The 19,652-nt window shown below is 33.2% G+C and overlaps 1 protein-coding gene across 1 annotated transcript; it reads right to left on the reverse strand.

The window, feature by feature from the left end:
- Positions 1-14,971: 14,971 nt before the first annotated feature.
- On the reverse strand, positions 14,972-15,684 carry LOC147284219 (hydroxyproline-rich glycoprotein family protein). The gene is made up of 2 exons (XM_086245200.1): positions 15,329-15,684; positions 14,972-15,201 (listed from the first exon to the last, which is right to left on the reverse strand). Exons 1-2 carry the CDS (start codon positions 15,566-15,568, stop codon positions 15,028-15,030), a joined length of 414 nt encoding a protein of 137 aa, XP_086101326.1. The 5' UTR covers positions 15,569-15,684; the 3' UTR covers positions 14,972-15,027.
- Positions 15,685-19,652: the final 3,968 nt, after the last annotated feature.

Here is a 19,652-nt window from a genome sequence, read left to right on the forward strand (position 1 = left end):
GCTTTCAAAGGTCGGCAATAGAATCAGATTCATTGTAATTTTCACTCTATATATATAACATGGTTGTAATTGTCGCTCAATTACATGTTGTAACTAAATTAGTAAATCACAAAATTAGGGTGCATGTGCTTCATTATTCTTGTACTTTTGTAGTTTGTGTTGTTGTATTAATTTTACTCATATATATATGTAATAAAAAGACAAAAGACATATGTATAAGTATCATTTTTATACGATGAACAGGTGCCAGTCGATTCAAAATAAAATTTTTCCGAAAGTTTTGTTTGGTAGATCAATTGGCATACTTTTGCCAATTGATCATCATCTCTTAATTAAATTTGGCAGGAGCATTGGATTAATTATAACTATCATGCAATAACATAGTTAGCAATAAATTCCTTAGCCTTAGCTTCAACCACACAAATCAGACCTAGTACTTTTGAAGCTTAAGTCCTTAAACCAGTAGAACCTCAAAAGAAAGGATTGTTTTTTATTAGAGAATAAGTTGCCAAAACTTTAGTGGGAAACTAACTTCCCTAACCAAAACCTAAATTAGGAGATTCTTCAAATAAGAAAGCTTGCTCCAAAAAGGAGGAAAAATTTTAACTATGGAATTACTCTCAAATGGCAGCTTGTTCTTAAGGAATTAAATGGGCAAAACTTTAGAGAAGCTCTTGATCTCAACGCCAAAGGTTGAGAGGCGCAGCTAAATGAGTTGGGAGGCCATGGTATTTATAGAAAAAATTCAAGCAATGATCGATCAGCGTAAGCTATCTTGGCGGCTTAATGTGCTGTCTCCTTCAGCTTCTGACATGTACATGTCATTGTTGTTGCTAGGGGTGTGCATGGTTCGAAAAATCAAACCATAAAGGAATAACCGTAACCGTAACCAAACCAATATTTTCGAAATGGCAAATCTGAGAACCAAAACCAAACCAAACCTAGCCCAATCTGACTGGTTTGGTTAACCGTGAATATTGGTTTGGATGATTTGGTTGTCCAAAAATCAGATAACAACTGGGCTAACATATAATAAACATATACAAAATTACAAACATATATAAACTATAATAGGAAATTTGGTTTGCTCTATAATTAATAGGTATTAAAATCATATAGAATAAACTATACAGTATTATAAACTATAATAGAAAATTTGGTTTACTTTATAATTAATAGGTATTAAAATCATATATAAAACAATTAATATATATTATCAGGGGTGGTTCTGTTTGGTTAAAACTAAAAATTTTCATATTGAAAACCAAAGCCAAACCACAAAGTTCAGATTGGTTTGGTTTGATATCCAAAAACAAAACAAAAATAAAAAAAGACCGAACCAAACCGATTCGAAAAAGACCAAACCAAACCGATCGAATCGGTTTGGTTTAGTTCGAAACTCGATTTTCCGATATTTTTGCACACCCCTAGTTGTTGCCACTTGTCTCGTGTGCTAGAGTTTCCTCATCCATCTTATGAGAAGAACTTACATATCCCCTCATGTGATAGCACATGGCATCCCTTCTCTCTCATTGGCTCTTTCTCTTCTCTTCTCTTTTCTCTCTCTCTCTCTCTCTCTCTCTCTCTCTCTCTCTCTCTCTCTCTCTCTCTTTTCTCTCATCTCTTGTCTCTATTTCTCTCTTCAAGAGATACCACATCACTACAACATGGGAATAGTTAAGTTTTTTCCCTATCTTATTGTTGATCTTCATGCTGATCTGATGTTGCTCGTTGCACCATGTGTCACACTAAGCAAAAATCTGATTGTTTTCTATTTTCCAAAATTTGAATTTGACAGAAGGTGCAATTTGAGCCATTCAGATATGCAACTTAATACATTTTGATGTGCATCCACCTTGAGACTCCCCAGGTGAACCTTTAAACAAGAAAAATTATCTTGATCTTGATGTTACCAAAATCATAAAAAATAATAATATATTAATTCGAACATTCATTCCATACATAGTGAGAAATAGAGAAAATAAGTCTTTTTTTTTTTGTGTTTGACACTAACTGACTTATTTAGTATTTGTGTTTGCATGTCATGTCATATACGGATTCGTACCAAGTAATGGTCAACTTAAATTTACTAAATTTATATCACGTTCTACTTATTTCATTGTGTCGTATTAAAAGTTGTGACTCCTAACATAGCTACACAAATAAAGCGGGAGGATAGGTATTCCTTGATTTTTTTTATTTTTTTTCGGTTGAAGGTGTTCCTTGATCTGCAAAATCAGTAATTTATATGGAGGACATTCCTACCGATTATTCATGAGAACATTAGGGTCTCATGAGAATACCAATTCTGTTATTGATATATACTCTACACAACAGGACAAACATAAGGTGTTGTATTATGTCATGTGATTCTTTATTAATGATTTTGAATTTCTAAAAAATAAAAAACGACTTAAGGTCTAGTGTGGATTACTCGCCCAGGCCGGCTCATAAATTATTCCTAGTTGAATGAACAACGTTATATATTCTAAATACACCATGAAATGGGAAGTAGAAAACAAAGGCCTATGAAATATACAATGCACTGTACAAGTTTTAGAATCCTCATGTCAAGGGAAAGACACAAAAAAATATACAAAATACACCCCCCACACCAAACCAAAAAGTGAATCAATAGAAAAGAGTGGAGGCTAGGATATATCAATATGAATGTGGGAGCAAGTATCCCACTCATACAACTTGATAATATCTGACTAAAATATTTTATGGGAATTAAATATGAAACTTATCTAGCCAAGTTTGTGATTGGCTAGGCAAACCCCATATTATAACCTTTAAATCAAAAACCATAACCTATATGGCTATAAGAAATATAAGATATAGTAAAATATATATGATACCCTTTTGGCTACTAAGAGATCAAGCATTTTGGTTGGTTCCAAGAATTATTTGTAATCAGCAGCACCTCTCTTTAGATTTGGCCAATCTGCCGTGTGCCAGGCCACTAGCTAGCTAGAAAGGAAAGAATGAAAATGTTCACTATATATGCATCCTTTTTATGATTTAAACCTAACTTTTTAAAGGGATGTCCACTATAACTACAACTAATCCTGGGACAAGTTTTATTGATGGGGTTCTTGTGCCTGCAGTGCCCCACTACATCAACATCATCAGCTTAATGAGCTTCAAGGAGCAAAGACCTAACCTTCCCAAATGTTAATGTTTCTCAGCTGCCCTTTTTGTTATGTAGTGGTGCCCTAATAACTTAATAAGGTTTGATTTCAAATTTTTAATACAATAATGCTAGTTGTCTCACATTTGTATCTCACCTGATGTGTCATTACTTTACTGAAAGGGTATTTCCTTTTTCTTTTTTAGGTTGTATTTTTAAATTTTTAGTGTCCAATGTATGAATGTCATGTAAGATGGTATGAAATTGTGGTATAAAAATGTGATAAGTGTAACATATACTGTTTTTAAGACAAGAAAAATCTTTACAAAGCACAAACTTATATTTATGTCATTTAACTCAAAAAACACAATCAATTATACCCTAATGTTATTGGTAACGGCGCAGTCACAATTTACTCGTTTCTGATTGGTATTGGCAATACTAATAACCAGTAGTGCTAGATATACCACATTTTTATACCATAATTTCATACCACCTTATGTGGCAACTTACATGGCATTCATACATTGGATACTAAAAAATAAAATAAAAAACCCAAAAAGAAAAAGAAAAATTCTGTCCAATAAAGTAATGACACGTGAGATGGTATAAAAATATGGTATAAGAATGTGGTAAGTATAGCATTATTCTACTAATAACATAGGACACGATTCTGAATTTTGTGTCATGTGCGTAAAGGGACAAATACAAAAAATGTCTCGATTTTAACAATCACATTACCAATCAATTTCCCATTTGATGAGACATTTGTACTTGATATGACATATTACGGTTACAAACTTAACACAAATTACATGATTGTGCTCAATAAATTATATTTTAATAGAAAAAAATATATGGGACATTAGTTACTTGATGTAACTAAACTAAAATGAATGTAAATAATTAAATATTAATATTGAGTTCAAAAAATCTATTGGATAATTTTGAACAGTAAAACCAAACAGATCTAGCTAGAGTTGAAAATTAACAAAGTTTTACCAAAAGAATCAACAATATTGATGAACAAAACAAAAGGTGAAGAATCTCCAACAACATTTAATTGGAAATCAAGTTTAAGATTGAGAGAGAAGCCTAGACTTTAATTTCTAGTGCCTTCTGGTGCCCCCTACTTAATGTACTAAGAAGCATGGTCGTTTTCCTAGCATCACCAAGATCTTGGCCTCCTTCTGCTACTAGCCGAGCGATGAAGAATCCCATAAGAAAAACTATTAAAAAAAAAAAAGGAAGAGGGAGAGAGAAAGACAGATCGATCAAATCCCTTCTCCAGTTCTCCCTCCCTCCCTATTACCCACAACATCATCGTTGGTCTGCCACCGTCGCCAGATCACATGTGCCCTAAAATTGAATGGCATATGACTACTTGTATTTGTGTTCAATGTTGAATATTGTCTCACAAAACCATATTTGTGTCTCTTTACTTGTGTCTTATAAGCCTTTTTCTTGTAGTGGTTTATTTTTTTCATAATCTAATTATAAACCTTACAAAATCTATCAACATGATTTAGTTTGAAATGATTGTGAGAATGGAAACTCTAACTATTAATTGTGAACCAAGTATTGATATATATATATATATATAAATAAGTGCTATGTAGAATTTGCATACATCAATAGTTGACAATATCTCAATTATCATTGAAATAAATTTCTTATAATTTAGTTCTCTTACAAATTAATTGTAATGGTAATTTAATTTTTGTGGACCATTAATGAAAACAAACCTCTTATGAAAGAAAAGAATAATTAACTTTTGAAGCCAATTAGTTGGTTTCCTTTCTTTAAAGAAGTTTTAACTTAATTTCTGACATGGCTTTGTGCTTCTTTTGGCCAACAATATTATGATATTACTAGTGCTCGTAGCCAATTCCGGCCACAAATACTAGCGGTGGGCACGGTGCGGTTCGGCTCAGTTTACCTCAAAAACCATGCACCGCTCCAGAAGTATTTTATCGGTGTTGTGAACCGGACAAAATGGAGAAAAACCAAACCAAACCAAACCAAACTATTGCAAGGACGGTTTGGTTCGGTACAACGTGCACGGTTTTAGGCCCAAAAGTTTAGGCCTAAGCCCAATTATTTTGTTGGTACTCACATTTGGTTTTTGAACTTTTTGGCCACACAATTGGGTTTTTGAACTACCATAATTACCATTCTACCAATTAAACAAATACAAATACAACTTTGAACTTTGCTTAGCTTGCTTAGTACTTAAAATTTTAAAATAAATACAACATGCTTAAGTTATAAATTATAACTATATATAAGATTATATATAACTACAATAGAGTAATGAGTATAGTATATATATAACTATATAATACTATAGTATACTACTATAACTATATATTACTTATATAGTTATATATAACTACTTTAATATGTATACAACTATATACTAAGTTACTAACTATATAGTTATATATAACTAACTATACTAAGTTACTAACTATATAGTTATATACTAAGTTTATATAACTCTATATACATAAAACATTATTAAATATATAGAATATTAAACTCATAGGGTTATATAAAATATATTTTAGGGTCTAAAAAAAAGTATAAAAATGTGCATAAAAATATATAATTATATTAAAAAAAAATTACACGGTGTGGTTCGGGCAAAATGAGAATGAAACCGGAACCGGAACCGTCCATATACGGTTTGGTTCGATTTTTTTTACGGTGTTGACTTTTTTGGTTAACTCGGTGTATTTTCGGTTTTTATTCTGTTGGTTTGGTTCGGTGTTTCGATGCGTCGATTATTATGCCCACCCCTAACAAATACTGTGGGTTGGGATAAAAAATATTATCCTCTTCATTGCTAAATCTTAATTAAGAAACAAAGTGTAAGCTAGATCTGTAGTCACTATTAGTTAATACTATTCTTATAATCGATCAATGCATATCTTAATTCCACTCAAAATAGTCAATCAATAAAACATCAATAATGTTTCATAAACAAATTTGCTTTCACAAATCACATGGAAATATTCATTCCATTGGTTTGGTAAATATGAATTAAAGATATCATAAATATATAGATGCAATTTTATATACAATAGCGTCATAATGGATAAATTATTTTGTATAACTAATATATTGACACGTGCTATAACCAGTTTATGTGTTATAATATGAGTGAATGTTATTAATATTATACCCTACTAATATAAACACATCGTCTAATAATATATTTACACGTTGAATTGGTTATACCGAGTAGCGGTATATCAGTTATACCCTATAATTTTTCGTCCTAATGAGCACCTAAGTTGAAAACTTAACTTAAAAACTTGTACCCCAACTGTTAATTAAAATGCATCTTACCTGTTAAAATTGTACATCACATCCGTTTATATCTTATCTAATGGTCGAGATGCAAATTAAACATTTTCTCTTATACAAAGGAAGTCCGAAGAGAAGAATGAGCTAGCTAGATACGAATTTTGACATTATATGTAGAGGTAAATGTTTCCTAACACTAGAATTACAAGTTTTTGCACCATCTTTATATTAGATCATCAACTTAAGTTCTTAGAAAAATTATGCTATCCATTTTATGTAATTTATAAAATAAGTTTGTGCATAAAAAATGATACAATTTATATTCTTTAAGTAATTTCAACGATGCAGTTGTTAGATAACCTAGTTAAAAGGGTTGTAGAATTATTAACTCTGCACCAAAATTTGATCCGTCCTCCCCTAAAAAAGTAAAAAAAATAAAAAAGCACTCAAACAACTTAAAGAAACTAGTTTCTTATTTCATTATTCGGGAAGCATGCAGCTCTTTCCATGCTATGTTAACGATTCTTGATTCTTGTTTTGATAATTGATATTATATATTATAGTAGAATAGCCATCAAGATCCAAGAATATTAATCAACCACTCTTTTCTTTTTCCGTGAATGATGCTCAACCCCGCCATTATTAAAGCAGGAATTAACAAAAACATTAATCAAACATTTGATTAGGACCAGGCTATGTGGGTCATGGCTTGCTTATAAGAACAAAAATGCATGTTCATCACCAAGCACTGTTGAGATAAGACCACTAGGGAATAGGGATTCCACTAGCAATTGTCCATCAAAAGCCTCTCTGTCTGTCCCCAAGTGATTTTAGTGCATTTGGGGCCCCATTGGAGGATAGCTTGCTTATCATCCGTACGTTTACAAATCATACTTTTCACTTGATTTTCTTTGAATATTTGGGAGCCAATTTGGGTCTGGCAGACCGGCAGAGGCAGAGAGGCTGCTTTTTTGGGGCGGCCAGCTATTCTATGCTTTATTAATGTAGTTGGTGGCAATGTGGCAATGTGGCATAGAAGGACAAATTTGAAATGAGATCTTTGAAGAAAACTTCAGTCGGGCAGTTGGGGTTATGTAAGATTAATTTTAAGATTAATTTTTTTTGGTCGAATATGTAAGATTAATTGATTATCTATTTTGTGGTAGTTTCTCTTTGTAATTTGCATGCCATACTTGGGAAATTGGTCTCCAAGCATTGGATATACAAAGTCACTTGGATTATCAATCATCATGGTAAAAGGTCTACGTACCTTATATAAATGTGTAGGAATCTTCTTTGAAAGTGATTTTGATCAAACAGAAAAATATGATTTAACCATAATCCAATTGGGTTTTCTTCAAAATTAGAAACAAGTTATACCTTAGTGGCCAAAAATAAAAAGAAGTTATACCTCGTTTTCATTTTAGCTACCAAAATGACTTGAAAATGTCTACAAGGATGATATTTCCTCTTCACCTTCTTTAAATTTGAGAGACCTAAATTGTGAAAAAGAAAGACAAATTGTTCTGCTCAAGGGCCTTACATGACAACATTCAAAAGAGTAAGGTTAAAGAGATTACATTTTGAAAACCACGCTATATGAAAATTGATGTATACTTATTATATTAATCATTAGAGTCAACTAGTAATTGACACATCAATTGATCTATAATGTGAATAGTTCAATGTGATAAGAAAATATAATTGTTATAACATTACTCCAGTATATACAAATATAAACTGACAAAAAGCAAGATGACAGAAAATCTAGATCCGTGGGGTTTCAATAATATAGAAAAAAAAAAAAATAGGAAGATATGATTGAAGAGTAGAAAGATTTTGAGATGTTTGTTTGGCCCCTATGCCCAATTTATGAGAATTAATGTGGGTGAATAAAGAAGAGAAATTTTAATCAATAACCTCTTTTAATACCCCACAAACTATTTTAACCCCTGGTCTCAAATTTAACTTTTTCTACCCTTTTTCTTTTTGTTCAGACCAAAATATCCTTATATAAATACACTATGGCGAATAAACAGTCCTCCTGGCGACCATGTGATGAGTCGAGTTATTGTAGCAGCCAAACCTTCCTCCATCTTCTTCCTGCAGGCTGCAGCAATTATGGAGAACAAACTCCATCATCGGCCAACGTCCATCATCTCCTCTTTCTATCTTTCTCCTCTTCTCTCTAAAATCAAATATGAAAAAAAAAAACAAAACAAAACAAAACAAAACAAAAATTCGAAAACCCAGATTTGGGTTTTTCTCTAAATAAGTTAAGAAGGAAGGAGAAAGAGAGAGATAGAGAAAGAGAGACAAAGATGAGATGTCATTGGGGCTGGTTGAAGATGATGGTGGGCACCGGCCAGCAACCCATCATCTTCTCTTCCAACCCAAATCTAAAAAAAAAAATTTGAAAACTCAGATTTTGTGGAATATGCTATAGCCAGATCTGGTTGAATTTTTGGTCGCCACATGGTCGAATTTGTGGTCACCACATGGTGGAATGTGTTATAGCCATGTGGCGATCACAAATTCGACCATGTAGCAACCACAAATTCAACAAGATCTGGATTTTTTAGTGAAAAACTCATTTAGAGAGTATTGCTGGTTTTTTTTGTGGGTTTTTTTTTTCATTAGATTTTGCTGCTGCATCTGTTGGGTTTGCTGCATCTACTGGGTTTGCTGCAGTGGCGGGGGATAGGGGTGCCGACTACTGGGACAGCGAGTGGCATGGCGACGATGGGGCAGTGGTTGATTGGGGAGGGAGGGAGGGAGGGAGGGAGGGGCATTGGTTGGCTGGGGAAGAGAAAAAAAAAAAGTTTTATATGAAGAGTATTATGGATATTGCAAATGCAAAAGGGTTTGAAAAGTTAAATTTGGGAGGTCAAAATAGTTTGTGAAGTATTAAATTTGATTATTGATTAAAATTTCTCAATAAAGAATGTGAAAGGTGATTTTCACAAACACACCAAGGAGTGCCCACTTCGTGTTGTGATAGTAACAAAGGATTATCAAAATGGCACTGTTGGTGAGAAGTAAACTGGAAAAGTGATGTCATCTGGCGGCAACAACAACAATCACCATAACATCAAGGAAGAGAGGAGAGTACAGATTCCAGTACTGGGAGGAAAGGTGTCATGACTCATGAGGTATGATATGTGGATTTGAAGCACCATGGAATTGAATTGAATGGAAGCATACGTGGCCCATGGAAACAGTAAAATTAGGACATGAAAGCTACTTTAAAGTCTAAAAGTGGTTGAAGAATGTAGAGTCTTTGTTGCCCATCGAGAGCAGATTTGGTATCAAGGTCATTGATCTTGAAGAGAGAGAGAGAGAGGGAGAGAGAGAGAGAGAGAGAGAGGGAGAGAGAGGGCTAAGATCAAAGCCTGGTACCAGTCTGGTACCAAAAACAGGGTACCAAATACAGGGTACCAAATCTGCTCTCGTTGGGCATCAATATCATGTACTCTCACTTTTTCATGACGTCAAATTTAGCGGCCAGAATGTTTGAGTATTATTAGAGATTTTAGATTTTTTTTATTAAATTTGAATTTCGATGTAAGAATGTTTTATTGAGTCAAATATAAGTTCACTTTAAAATTTATTTATTTACCACAAGTGAAATACTAACATAATACAACCTATTATTTGGAATTCAAATATAATACACAAACTTAGTATTATTCAAAATGTTTTAAGTTTTTTGAAGATTCTTACTTCCTGCTGCGTGTCATATCATTCTTTATCTCATGTTTTCTCATTTTCAGATCTTTTTTCTTTTGGGTTGTGGGGTTTATATATTGTTCTGAAAATAGAACCAGCATCATGATCCAAACATTCAAATAAAACTATAGAAGACGCGTACAAGTCGCGGATGGTGTTATTCTTTCATTCTTTTATAAGGAAAATTCAACCTAATATCTATCCACTCATACCACTTAAATAAGTGAGGGAGTCAAAAATTTGCTTTTAGGAAGGCATAATGAACAAATCTTTTGAGACATTTCATCAAACAGTTTTTGCTTCATTCATTAAAGAAAAGATCATTAGAGTTGAAAATAATAACTAAGATTTTGTTGGGAGCTAGAGATCATAGTCCAGAGATTTTAATGAAAAAAATGTTCCTTTAGGAGTAGTTGACCCACAAAACGTAGAACCGGCCACTCGCCAATGACTTGAGCTCGTTATTCTTTCATTTTAATCGTTCAAGTACTACTTGTACTAATAAATTATTGCCAAGTTATGTTTTTAAAAGATTTTAACTACAAACTAAGTCAATTAAAAAAGTAAGTTTCAGCTTAATATGTCTGTATACACGCACGTGAGGATGAAAAAATACACTACCGAGAGCTCGGTGGATGCAGTTGCAACATTTTTTAGGTTGGAGATGCATTTTTTTAACTTGTAGATGCATTTTTTTAGTTTACAAATGCCTTTCATAGGTTGCAGATGACATATTTTAGGTTTTAGATACATGTTTTAGATTACGGATACAGCTTTCAGATGCACACATATGTATTTGCTGAGCGCTCGGTGGACGGTTTGAATTTCTACTTAATTTTTGAGCCGGTTGAGGTTTGGCCTAAATTTATTTTTCATTTTGGGTTTATAATTAAAGCACCCTACTTGTTTTGTGTATGACCAAGCTAGTGCACCAAATTTTCACACAAAAGTTTGAGATCAATTCGTAAGGATAGCAAATTGTAAACTTGTACGTTTTAGGTTTGCACTCTCTTAAAAACATTTGAGTTCACCTGATACTTATGATTTATGCATGATCACATATATTTGACATTTGCCTTAAAGTCTTATACTGAATAATGGAATTGATCATTAGGGTTTTCCTCGTTACCATCGTACATTTAAGGTTTCACACATATTTTTGTGAATCTGGCTCACTGCGCGCATTCCCATCTCACACAAAAATTTCTGTTTGTGAAACCATTGTCTCGTGTACAAGTAGCTAGCTTACCTATAATAACTCTTGTGTTTTAAATGTGTTTCAAATCGAAGCATGATTACACTCATACCTAATTGATTATGACAAACAAAGGGAAGGAAGAGGAGGTCCATACGAATTTGAGAGGGTGCTCACTTTGTGTTGTCTTGTTCACAGGTAGTGGTACTTGCTAGTCTTGATTGGGTACTATGCCACGGTGTAACAAATACACTTTTCGGCTCAATATTGGGTATGTTTTCGGGGACAAGGATCCTCTGCCAAACTTTTCCTACCAGACTTGTGCCAGCCTTTTGATCTTGATCATTGAAAGGATCCAATGGTCATGACTGCACAACATTTTTAAGGCCAACCTACTATATAAAAATAAAACTAAAATAAAAAAAATGCAGAAACAATTCTCAGCCCATCCCCAACTCACCTCCCTCCCTCTCCGGCCACCAGCAGCCCCACCGCCGGCGACCCCACTGCTGCATCTCTCTCTAAAAAGAAAATTTTGGATTTAAAAATAGAAAGAAAGAAAAGAAGAGAAGGATTGAAGGGAGGGATTAAGAGAGAGAAACAAAAGCCTTTGTGAAAGAGCTTTGACTCTCACTCTCTCTGCAAATCCGTGACGTTTTCACACTTTTAGATCGCCTTTTCTCTTTCTTCCCCTTCCCAAATCTCATATTTCTTGTTTTAGCTTGAGCGCTCTCTCAGAGAGATGCAGCAGTGGGGCTGCTGGTGGCCGGAGAGGGAGGGAGGTGAGTTGGGGATGGAGCTGAGAATTGTTTCTGCATTTTTTTATTTTAGTTTTATTTTTATATAGTAGGTTGGCCTTAAAAATGTTGTTCAGTCATGACCATTGGATCCTTTCAATGGTCAAGATCAAAAGGCTGGCACAAGTCTGGTAGGAAAAGTTTGGCAGAGGATCCTTGTCCTGTTTTCGGATAGTTACTATTAAGCCATAAGCACATCTCCTTCACAACTCAAGAGTAAACTACTAAATTCTGGCTTTTTCCCTTTATGGAAGACTTTAGGCCACTAGTAGATTTTCTGTCTAAAAAAGGCCATACCAAGTGGTTTGAAAGATTTTATGTTCTTGGCAACCAACATTAGCAAAATAAATATAATAATATTAGACTGATCAAATTTGACAACTCTTGTTATATTTTCTTATTTACTTATATGTATTGATTTTTTGTATTAGTATATAAATTTGAGATAATTAGGCTTAGGTTCTTTAGAAAAATAATTTTTAGATGGAGACCGGGGGTGTTAAAATTTATAAGAAAATCATTTTAATCCATAATAATTTATAATAAAACCCTTTTAATTTATAAGAAAATTCTTTTAATTCCTAATAAAGTCATTCCCCGATTTGAAAGGTATTTCCCCCTATTTGAAGGGTATTTCCTCTCCTAAGGTATAGAGTGGGCTTTGTAGAGGCTGCATATTAGGTTTTAACTCCGAAAGTCCAAAATCTTGGAGTTAAAAACTAACATAAAGCCGTCAAAAAAGAAAAATAAAAAGACTTAATTAAAAAATTTATATTACTACCAGTTTTAATCTAAGAAAGTCTCATAAAATAGACTGAATTCTAAATCTTTCTATAAATTTTCCACATATAATACATATTAAAAAATTAAAGAAGGTAACTGAGAAAGAGTTATAATAGGGTAAGTCAATGTGCATTCAAACGCCATCATTTCGACTTGAAAACTGCACACATAATATTTTTTCTTTTCTTAGCTGCATAGTGCTTGACTTTGTATTTTGTCCTTGTATGAAAGTATGAAACATGCCCTAAAAAAAGCTATACACTCTTATCAATTTCTTTTTTAACTCCAATAGACATATTACCCTAATTAAAAAAGGATTAAGATTAAAATAATAAATAAGAATGATTAAAAAAAACCCAATGGTACGTAGTCAATCAATAAAACAAAATAAAAAATTGATTTAGCAAAACAAATATCTTAGTCTTAGAGCATCTCTAATCATGTTTTGAAACTATCTTTATTTTAGAGCACCAAAACAACATATTCTATCCCTACAAAATTTCACCTTCACCCATTCTTGATCTTTTAATATCCAAAATAACATATCTTAAGAATATTCTATCATCCAATTATTTTTTTCTTTATAAAAACTAATAATGATATCATTCTCTTCATCATCCCTTTTTTTATAATTAATTAGAAAATTGAAACTATTAGAATATATATTCAATATTCTAATTGTATATTTTTTATAATAATTAAAAATTTTAAATACAAATAATTAGTATTAGGTCAAACAGGAAAAGGGGACGTGAAGGGAATCACTTTTAGTTACTGTTAAAAACAAAGGGTAAGCTTAGTATTTTTATTTTGAAAAAGTGATCATCTAGCTCCAAAGTTTACAAGTGCCTACCAAACTTCCTCTAATTAAATATAGAGTATCCGGTATAATCTCTACAATACGTTTACATCTGTTGGAAGGCTTTTTAATTATCAGAATTGATTCCTCACACATTGCCCGATTGGAGCAACAAAGTGAGAGAAACTTCAAATCTGAAGACTGGTGGAAATGCTCTTAGTTATTTTCAATAGGGTTTTTTTTTCTTTCTAAATTGGTAACGGCATGCAAAACAGAAAACAACATTTTAATATGTCTTGAAATCCAACTTTATTACACTCATTAAATAAAATGCTTTTGCATTATTTTCTGCAAATCTTCCTTTCTTTATACAGAAATCGCAAAAGGATAAACAGACAATATCTTCCATTGTTTTTAATTCATTTTTCTAAGTAAATATGGGTAGTTAAAATAATGAAAAAAGTTTAGAGTAAAATTTAATTCCACATGGGTAGTCGTTAGAAAAAGAGACATTGATATACACTTTTAAAATATAAAAAGAGAATAGGATTATAGGCGCATAATTTATAACATGTTGATTGAAGGGGTATGATTTAATGCTATAAACAATAAATAAACGTGAATGTGGGCGTTGATATGATGCCAACATGGTGTCGATACATCATGAACTGCTGCAGCACATTTCGATTTTGTGTATCGACACTATGTCAGTATCCGCATTCATGCTTATATTACTATTCATCTGCATTGAATCCTTGCCGTTGATTGAAACAACCATCTCTGGTTGAGATAATTACTTTACTACCCTCCAAATCCAAAGGTGCCAGGTGGTGTTCATTTCGAGTTGGCTATTCAATGGAACTCCAAATGGCAATCCAACTATCCAAGTGTCCAAATTTTCAAATTGGCAGCAAATTATTGCACCGAATGATTCACTCTAGAAGAAGTCAAACAACATTTACTCTCAAAATTTAATTTTATTCACTCATAGTCCTTGGAGAAATGTTTGGCTAGAAGTCCAAGAAAAAACATTGCAATTTGCAAATTAGCAAAAGAAAAAAGAAAAAGCTTGCGGCACTGAAACAAATAATGGTTCTTACCCAGAATAAAAAATGGTGAAAGTGGTCACATATACTGATATACACAACATTGCCTGATGAGTCTGCCTTGAAAAACTGAACCAAAAATCTAATTGAAATTTTTTTTTTTTTGGCCAACAAAAATCTAATTGAATGGACATTATATAAAATTACTATGTACACCCAAATGGGTCAAATTGCTAATTATAATACAGAGGTACAGGAAAGCGAGGTGGCTTCTGCTGCTTTTGCACTTTGACAACTATTTTTTCTTCTCTTGGAGGTTCTCGTGGGCATGGCAATGCCATGAACTTTGGGATCTGATCCCCAGGCATTATCACAGGCAAGCTTTGCCTCTGTTTCTGCTTCAAATCCTAAGAAACAAACAGTTTAAAGACATAATATTAGCTAATGATTAACTTTCGGTTTAAATTTACAGTATGACAACGTAACACGTTTTAAATTTAAGAGAATAATAAGTGAATTAATGAGTGAAATTACCATGTGGGTGGGCTTAGATTTGGAGGGTGATTGTTGGATTTCGATGTCGTCGGAGTCGGGATTGGAGTCCTCCTGGGAGAAAGATCTGCGGAGTGATCTGAGCTTGTCCCAGTGGTAGCAGCAGGAGAAGATGCCACTCAAGCTGAAGATGATGATCAGGAGGAGTGCTGTGCCAAGAGGGAAGCCCAGGGACGGCCGAGATGCATCCACGTGGGGTGGTGAGAAATCCTGGCTCTCCATCACTTGAATCCGATGATGATGATGATGAGGGTGGTGATGGTGGTGATCCTCTTCCTTCACTCATGTGTTGGGGAGGGGGAGGAGGAGGAGGAGGAGGAGGAGGAGCCAGAGTTTGGGTTGAGAGGTGGGTGTTTGGGGCAGTTTTGACAAGAGTGAAGGAGAGGGGAATTTATAAAAATGAGGGGTTAAAGGTACACTCAATGTCCGGGCCAAGGTACGGAATGAGGGTGGGTCCCACTTAGTGGTGCTGCTAACTGCTAAGCACAATGAATTAGGTAATGCAAATTAATATTGTAAGACATTATAAATAAGGAAAATTTTAAATTACAATACCTAAATTTTGACCCTTCTTATAAAAATGTGTATGTATAATAAGTGCTTTGCTTTTGCTTATGTGGAAACAAAAAGTTGGGAAATTGGATCTTAGTGTGAAAACGATTAAAATCAAATTAAGAAAATGACCATTAGCTGGCTGCCGTTGAAACCATCTAGACTTTGGAGAAGACCCATTGATTTTCATGTATGGATGGCCATGCTCGCATGCACCCAAGAAAGAAATCAGATATGTATTCTGGAAAACCCATTTTAATATGCTTCAAGCCTTCAAGTTCAAGCATTTCTTTAATTAGCATGTGTGCATTAATTGGTAGCCAACAGTTTAATATTAGACTCCGTGGGACCATGAGATTGGTGAGGGATTCGGTGCATAGAATTATATGTTCAAAAGACATTTATATGGTGCTATGGTGAAAGATGTGAAGCATCTAATTCATTACCAATACTAATTATTGGAAGAAGAGACCACAAAATTATAAAAGTGATAGATGTACCACATGTGTAGTACAAATTTTACATTCTTGTATTATATGTATATCATATTTTTAATAGTAGACCCACTCATTTATATAAGTGAGCTTTATTTTCATTAAAGAGATAGTACATATATGTTACAAAAAATGTGATACAATGCTAGGTACTGTACATCTTATATCACTTATGAAATCTATTGAAAATAGTACATATGCGGTACAAATTAATAGCTTTATTCTTAGAGTAAATTATTACAATAGTTATCGAATTTTACCCTCAACTTGTTTTCTGATATCAATAGTTATTCGTGGATCACTTTGATATTGAATTTTACCCTCAACTTGTTTTCTGATATCAATAGTTATTACAATAGTTATTCGTGGATCACTTTGATCCACGAACTTGTTTTCTGATATCAATAGTTTGTCAACTTTCACATATGTATTACTTAAGTTCATTTCATCAGTTTTATTTATTTTTTCCATCATTTTGAGTCACGTGTTAAGCATTTAAGTCCCTTTTGAAAGTTAAAAATGGTAACGCACCTCCTCTTTCTTCTTTCAACGTGATATACGTGATTAAAATTAACAAAAAATATTGATAGAATTGACTAAAGTGATATACAAGTGAAAATTCGTAGACTATATAATTCAAAAAATCAGTTTATAAACTAGAGTGATACTTGAGATAAAATTCGATGACTATTGCTATATTCTCTCTTATTCTTATATATTGTAGGGCCGATTTTGTTTTTCTAGCGTAAAATATACTCTCAACAAAAAGAAAAGTGATGAGTTGCGATGCTTATCTCTTAGAGTCTTACCATATGGGTGGAGCCTTAGGCAATAGGCCCCTTCTTTTGCTCCTCTTTTTGGGCTAAAATGGTAGACACCTAAGATACACGAGCTTTTTCGAGCAAAAGTAGCCAAATAGATAGTTTGGTGAGTTTTCCAATGATAACGTTGGTGGCACTTTTGTCATACAAAGCTGCATACTCAACGTGACGCCCAACTCATGGTTAAAGAAAATGTAGGTTGTTGTCTTGTAGATGATGAGCTACTGAGCTAGTATACTAATATATATATATACTAGCAAAAATGAGTATATATTTTCTGTGCCTGCTCAAATGTTTTGAATGAAAGGTCCATTGCTTCTTTATGCTTCCCTACCTTCGTGTTTTTGTATGTGCATGTTTTGCACATAGTAATTACCATGGTTCTGGTAAATGCATTTTTCCATGACTTTTACTTATGCCGAAGCTGATGGATGAGGCTTCCTTCTTTATCTATCAATAGATAACTCTTTACTTAACATGACTGTAGTCTAAGCCACTTTTTACAACATGTCCTACAAAGGAACAACGATCACATCATCCCATAGAAATAATGTTAAATTTGCAAATATCTATAAATCCAAAGTCAACAATATGTGAGAGACGTCTCATTCACGCAAGCATAGTCAGCTTGAAATGCACCAAAGATGGTCCCAAATTAGGAATGGGAAGACCGGGTGACTTAGAGTCACTTCATTTGAGTGTTGTAAAGAGATGGTTAAGGTTGTGGAAATTAATTACAGATCGAAGCTAATGCACCAAAGCAGCCAAACACCGACTATCAAATACGGCACCGATCTCATTAGTCAGCGACCATGATGGACATGAATTGATCAACACAATTACACAAAGGATGCTGTCTTAGAAGATATGCCGTGTGGAACTCAAATTCATAAATGTTTACTAGTACAGATTTCACCAGTTTTTTTGACTTAAACACTTAAACCCCATTCCCTTAGACAAAGACTAGTACAAACCTTCCGTACTGTTTTTTCTCCAAGATGTGGACTTGTTAAACAAATGAAGCCAAAAATTGACCCAAATGATCTCCTTAAAAATGTTACTTCTTCCACTTACTCTTTCCATTTGTACGCTATGCGTACTCACTTTTAAAAAATATTCATTGTTCATTTCTCAATTATATAAAAAATTACGTCTTTTTAGAAATAAATGTATACACATATTTTCTAATTATACAAGTATTATACATGTGTTATTTATGTATTCTTGTCATATATGTGTATAATACTCATATGCACTCGTGCTTGAGTGTTCGAACGCTGCATGCATTTTTCGTGTGTTTGCACTGCAGGCTTACACCTGGTAATTATTTTATATATAGATGAACAAAATGTTATCGATAAACACTTGAAATGATGACCATTTAATTAACGGTCAAATGGTTTATAATTTATCTACTTTTTTGCAAGAATGATTCCTAAATTAGACAAAAAACATGTGGTTTGATCAAAATTCAATGTACAAAAAATTCTTTAAATAAACTTATTTAATAAATCTCCTAATAGAAGTGGCATATACAAATATTATATACATGTTATTTGAAATGGTTTTGGCCTTCTTCCACCAGAGCGAGACCTGCAGACCCACTGAAGGTATATTGGCTTGCTTCCCAAGAAGGGCACCCAAATTAACGCAGTCTGTGGAGCTAGCATGATTCCACACCAAGGCAACTTCTTGGTAGCTTCGTGATTTTGGCTTGACATCGCCTTCTTTGACATTTCAAGAAAATTTCATCCTCGTGAATAGGCCAAAAAAAGCTTGAGGAAGCGAAGTAAAGAAAAGGTTGAAATTGCATGGTAAAGACTATGGCGTGTAGTGGAAATTGTATAAATGCCAATTTCACCCACGCCCTTTTTACTATTAAAAGTGCCGTGTTTGAAATGTAATGCCCTAATAAGTAAAGATCTCGAATCTCTACTTATTTTTTGGGTTGATTTTGTACTATAAATTTGGTGGTTTTAGATTTTTATATAATTATTTTTAATATAATTTGTTAATAATAAATTATAAACTCAAATATTCAAAGGCTTAACTTTAAGGGCCCGTTTGATATGCAGAATAAAATTTTTGAAAAATCAATTCCTATTTCCTATACATTTTCAAGAGGAAGAGAATGAAAAATTCACATTCCTGTGTGTTTGGTAATGCTGGGAAAGTAACTCAAAAAATACATTTTCATTTATATTCTCATGTTTGGTTTGTGGACGAATAGAAAATAAAAATTGTACAGTTTTTCAATTATACCCTCATTTATTATAAATAATAAATGAAATGAATGTGAACGGTTTTCTTGAATATGGTATTTTTAAATTTTGAAAGGGTATAATTATCTTTAAAAAGTGTAATTAATGTTTTCTCATGGGAAGGAAAAACAAAACCCAAGCTTAGTGAAGAGATTCATTTTTCCCCTTTCCAAGGCAT

The sequence above is a fragment of the Dryas octopetala genome, chromosome 5, assembly GCF_963921425.1.
Source record: "Dryas octopetala chromosome 5, drDryOcto1.1, whole genome shotgun sequence".
In the NCBI taxonomy this organism is placed as follows: domain Eukaryota; kingdom Viridiplantae; phylum Streptophyta; class Magnoliopsida; order Rosales; family Rosaceae; genus Dryas; species Dryas octopetala.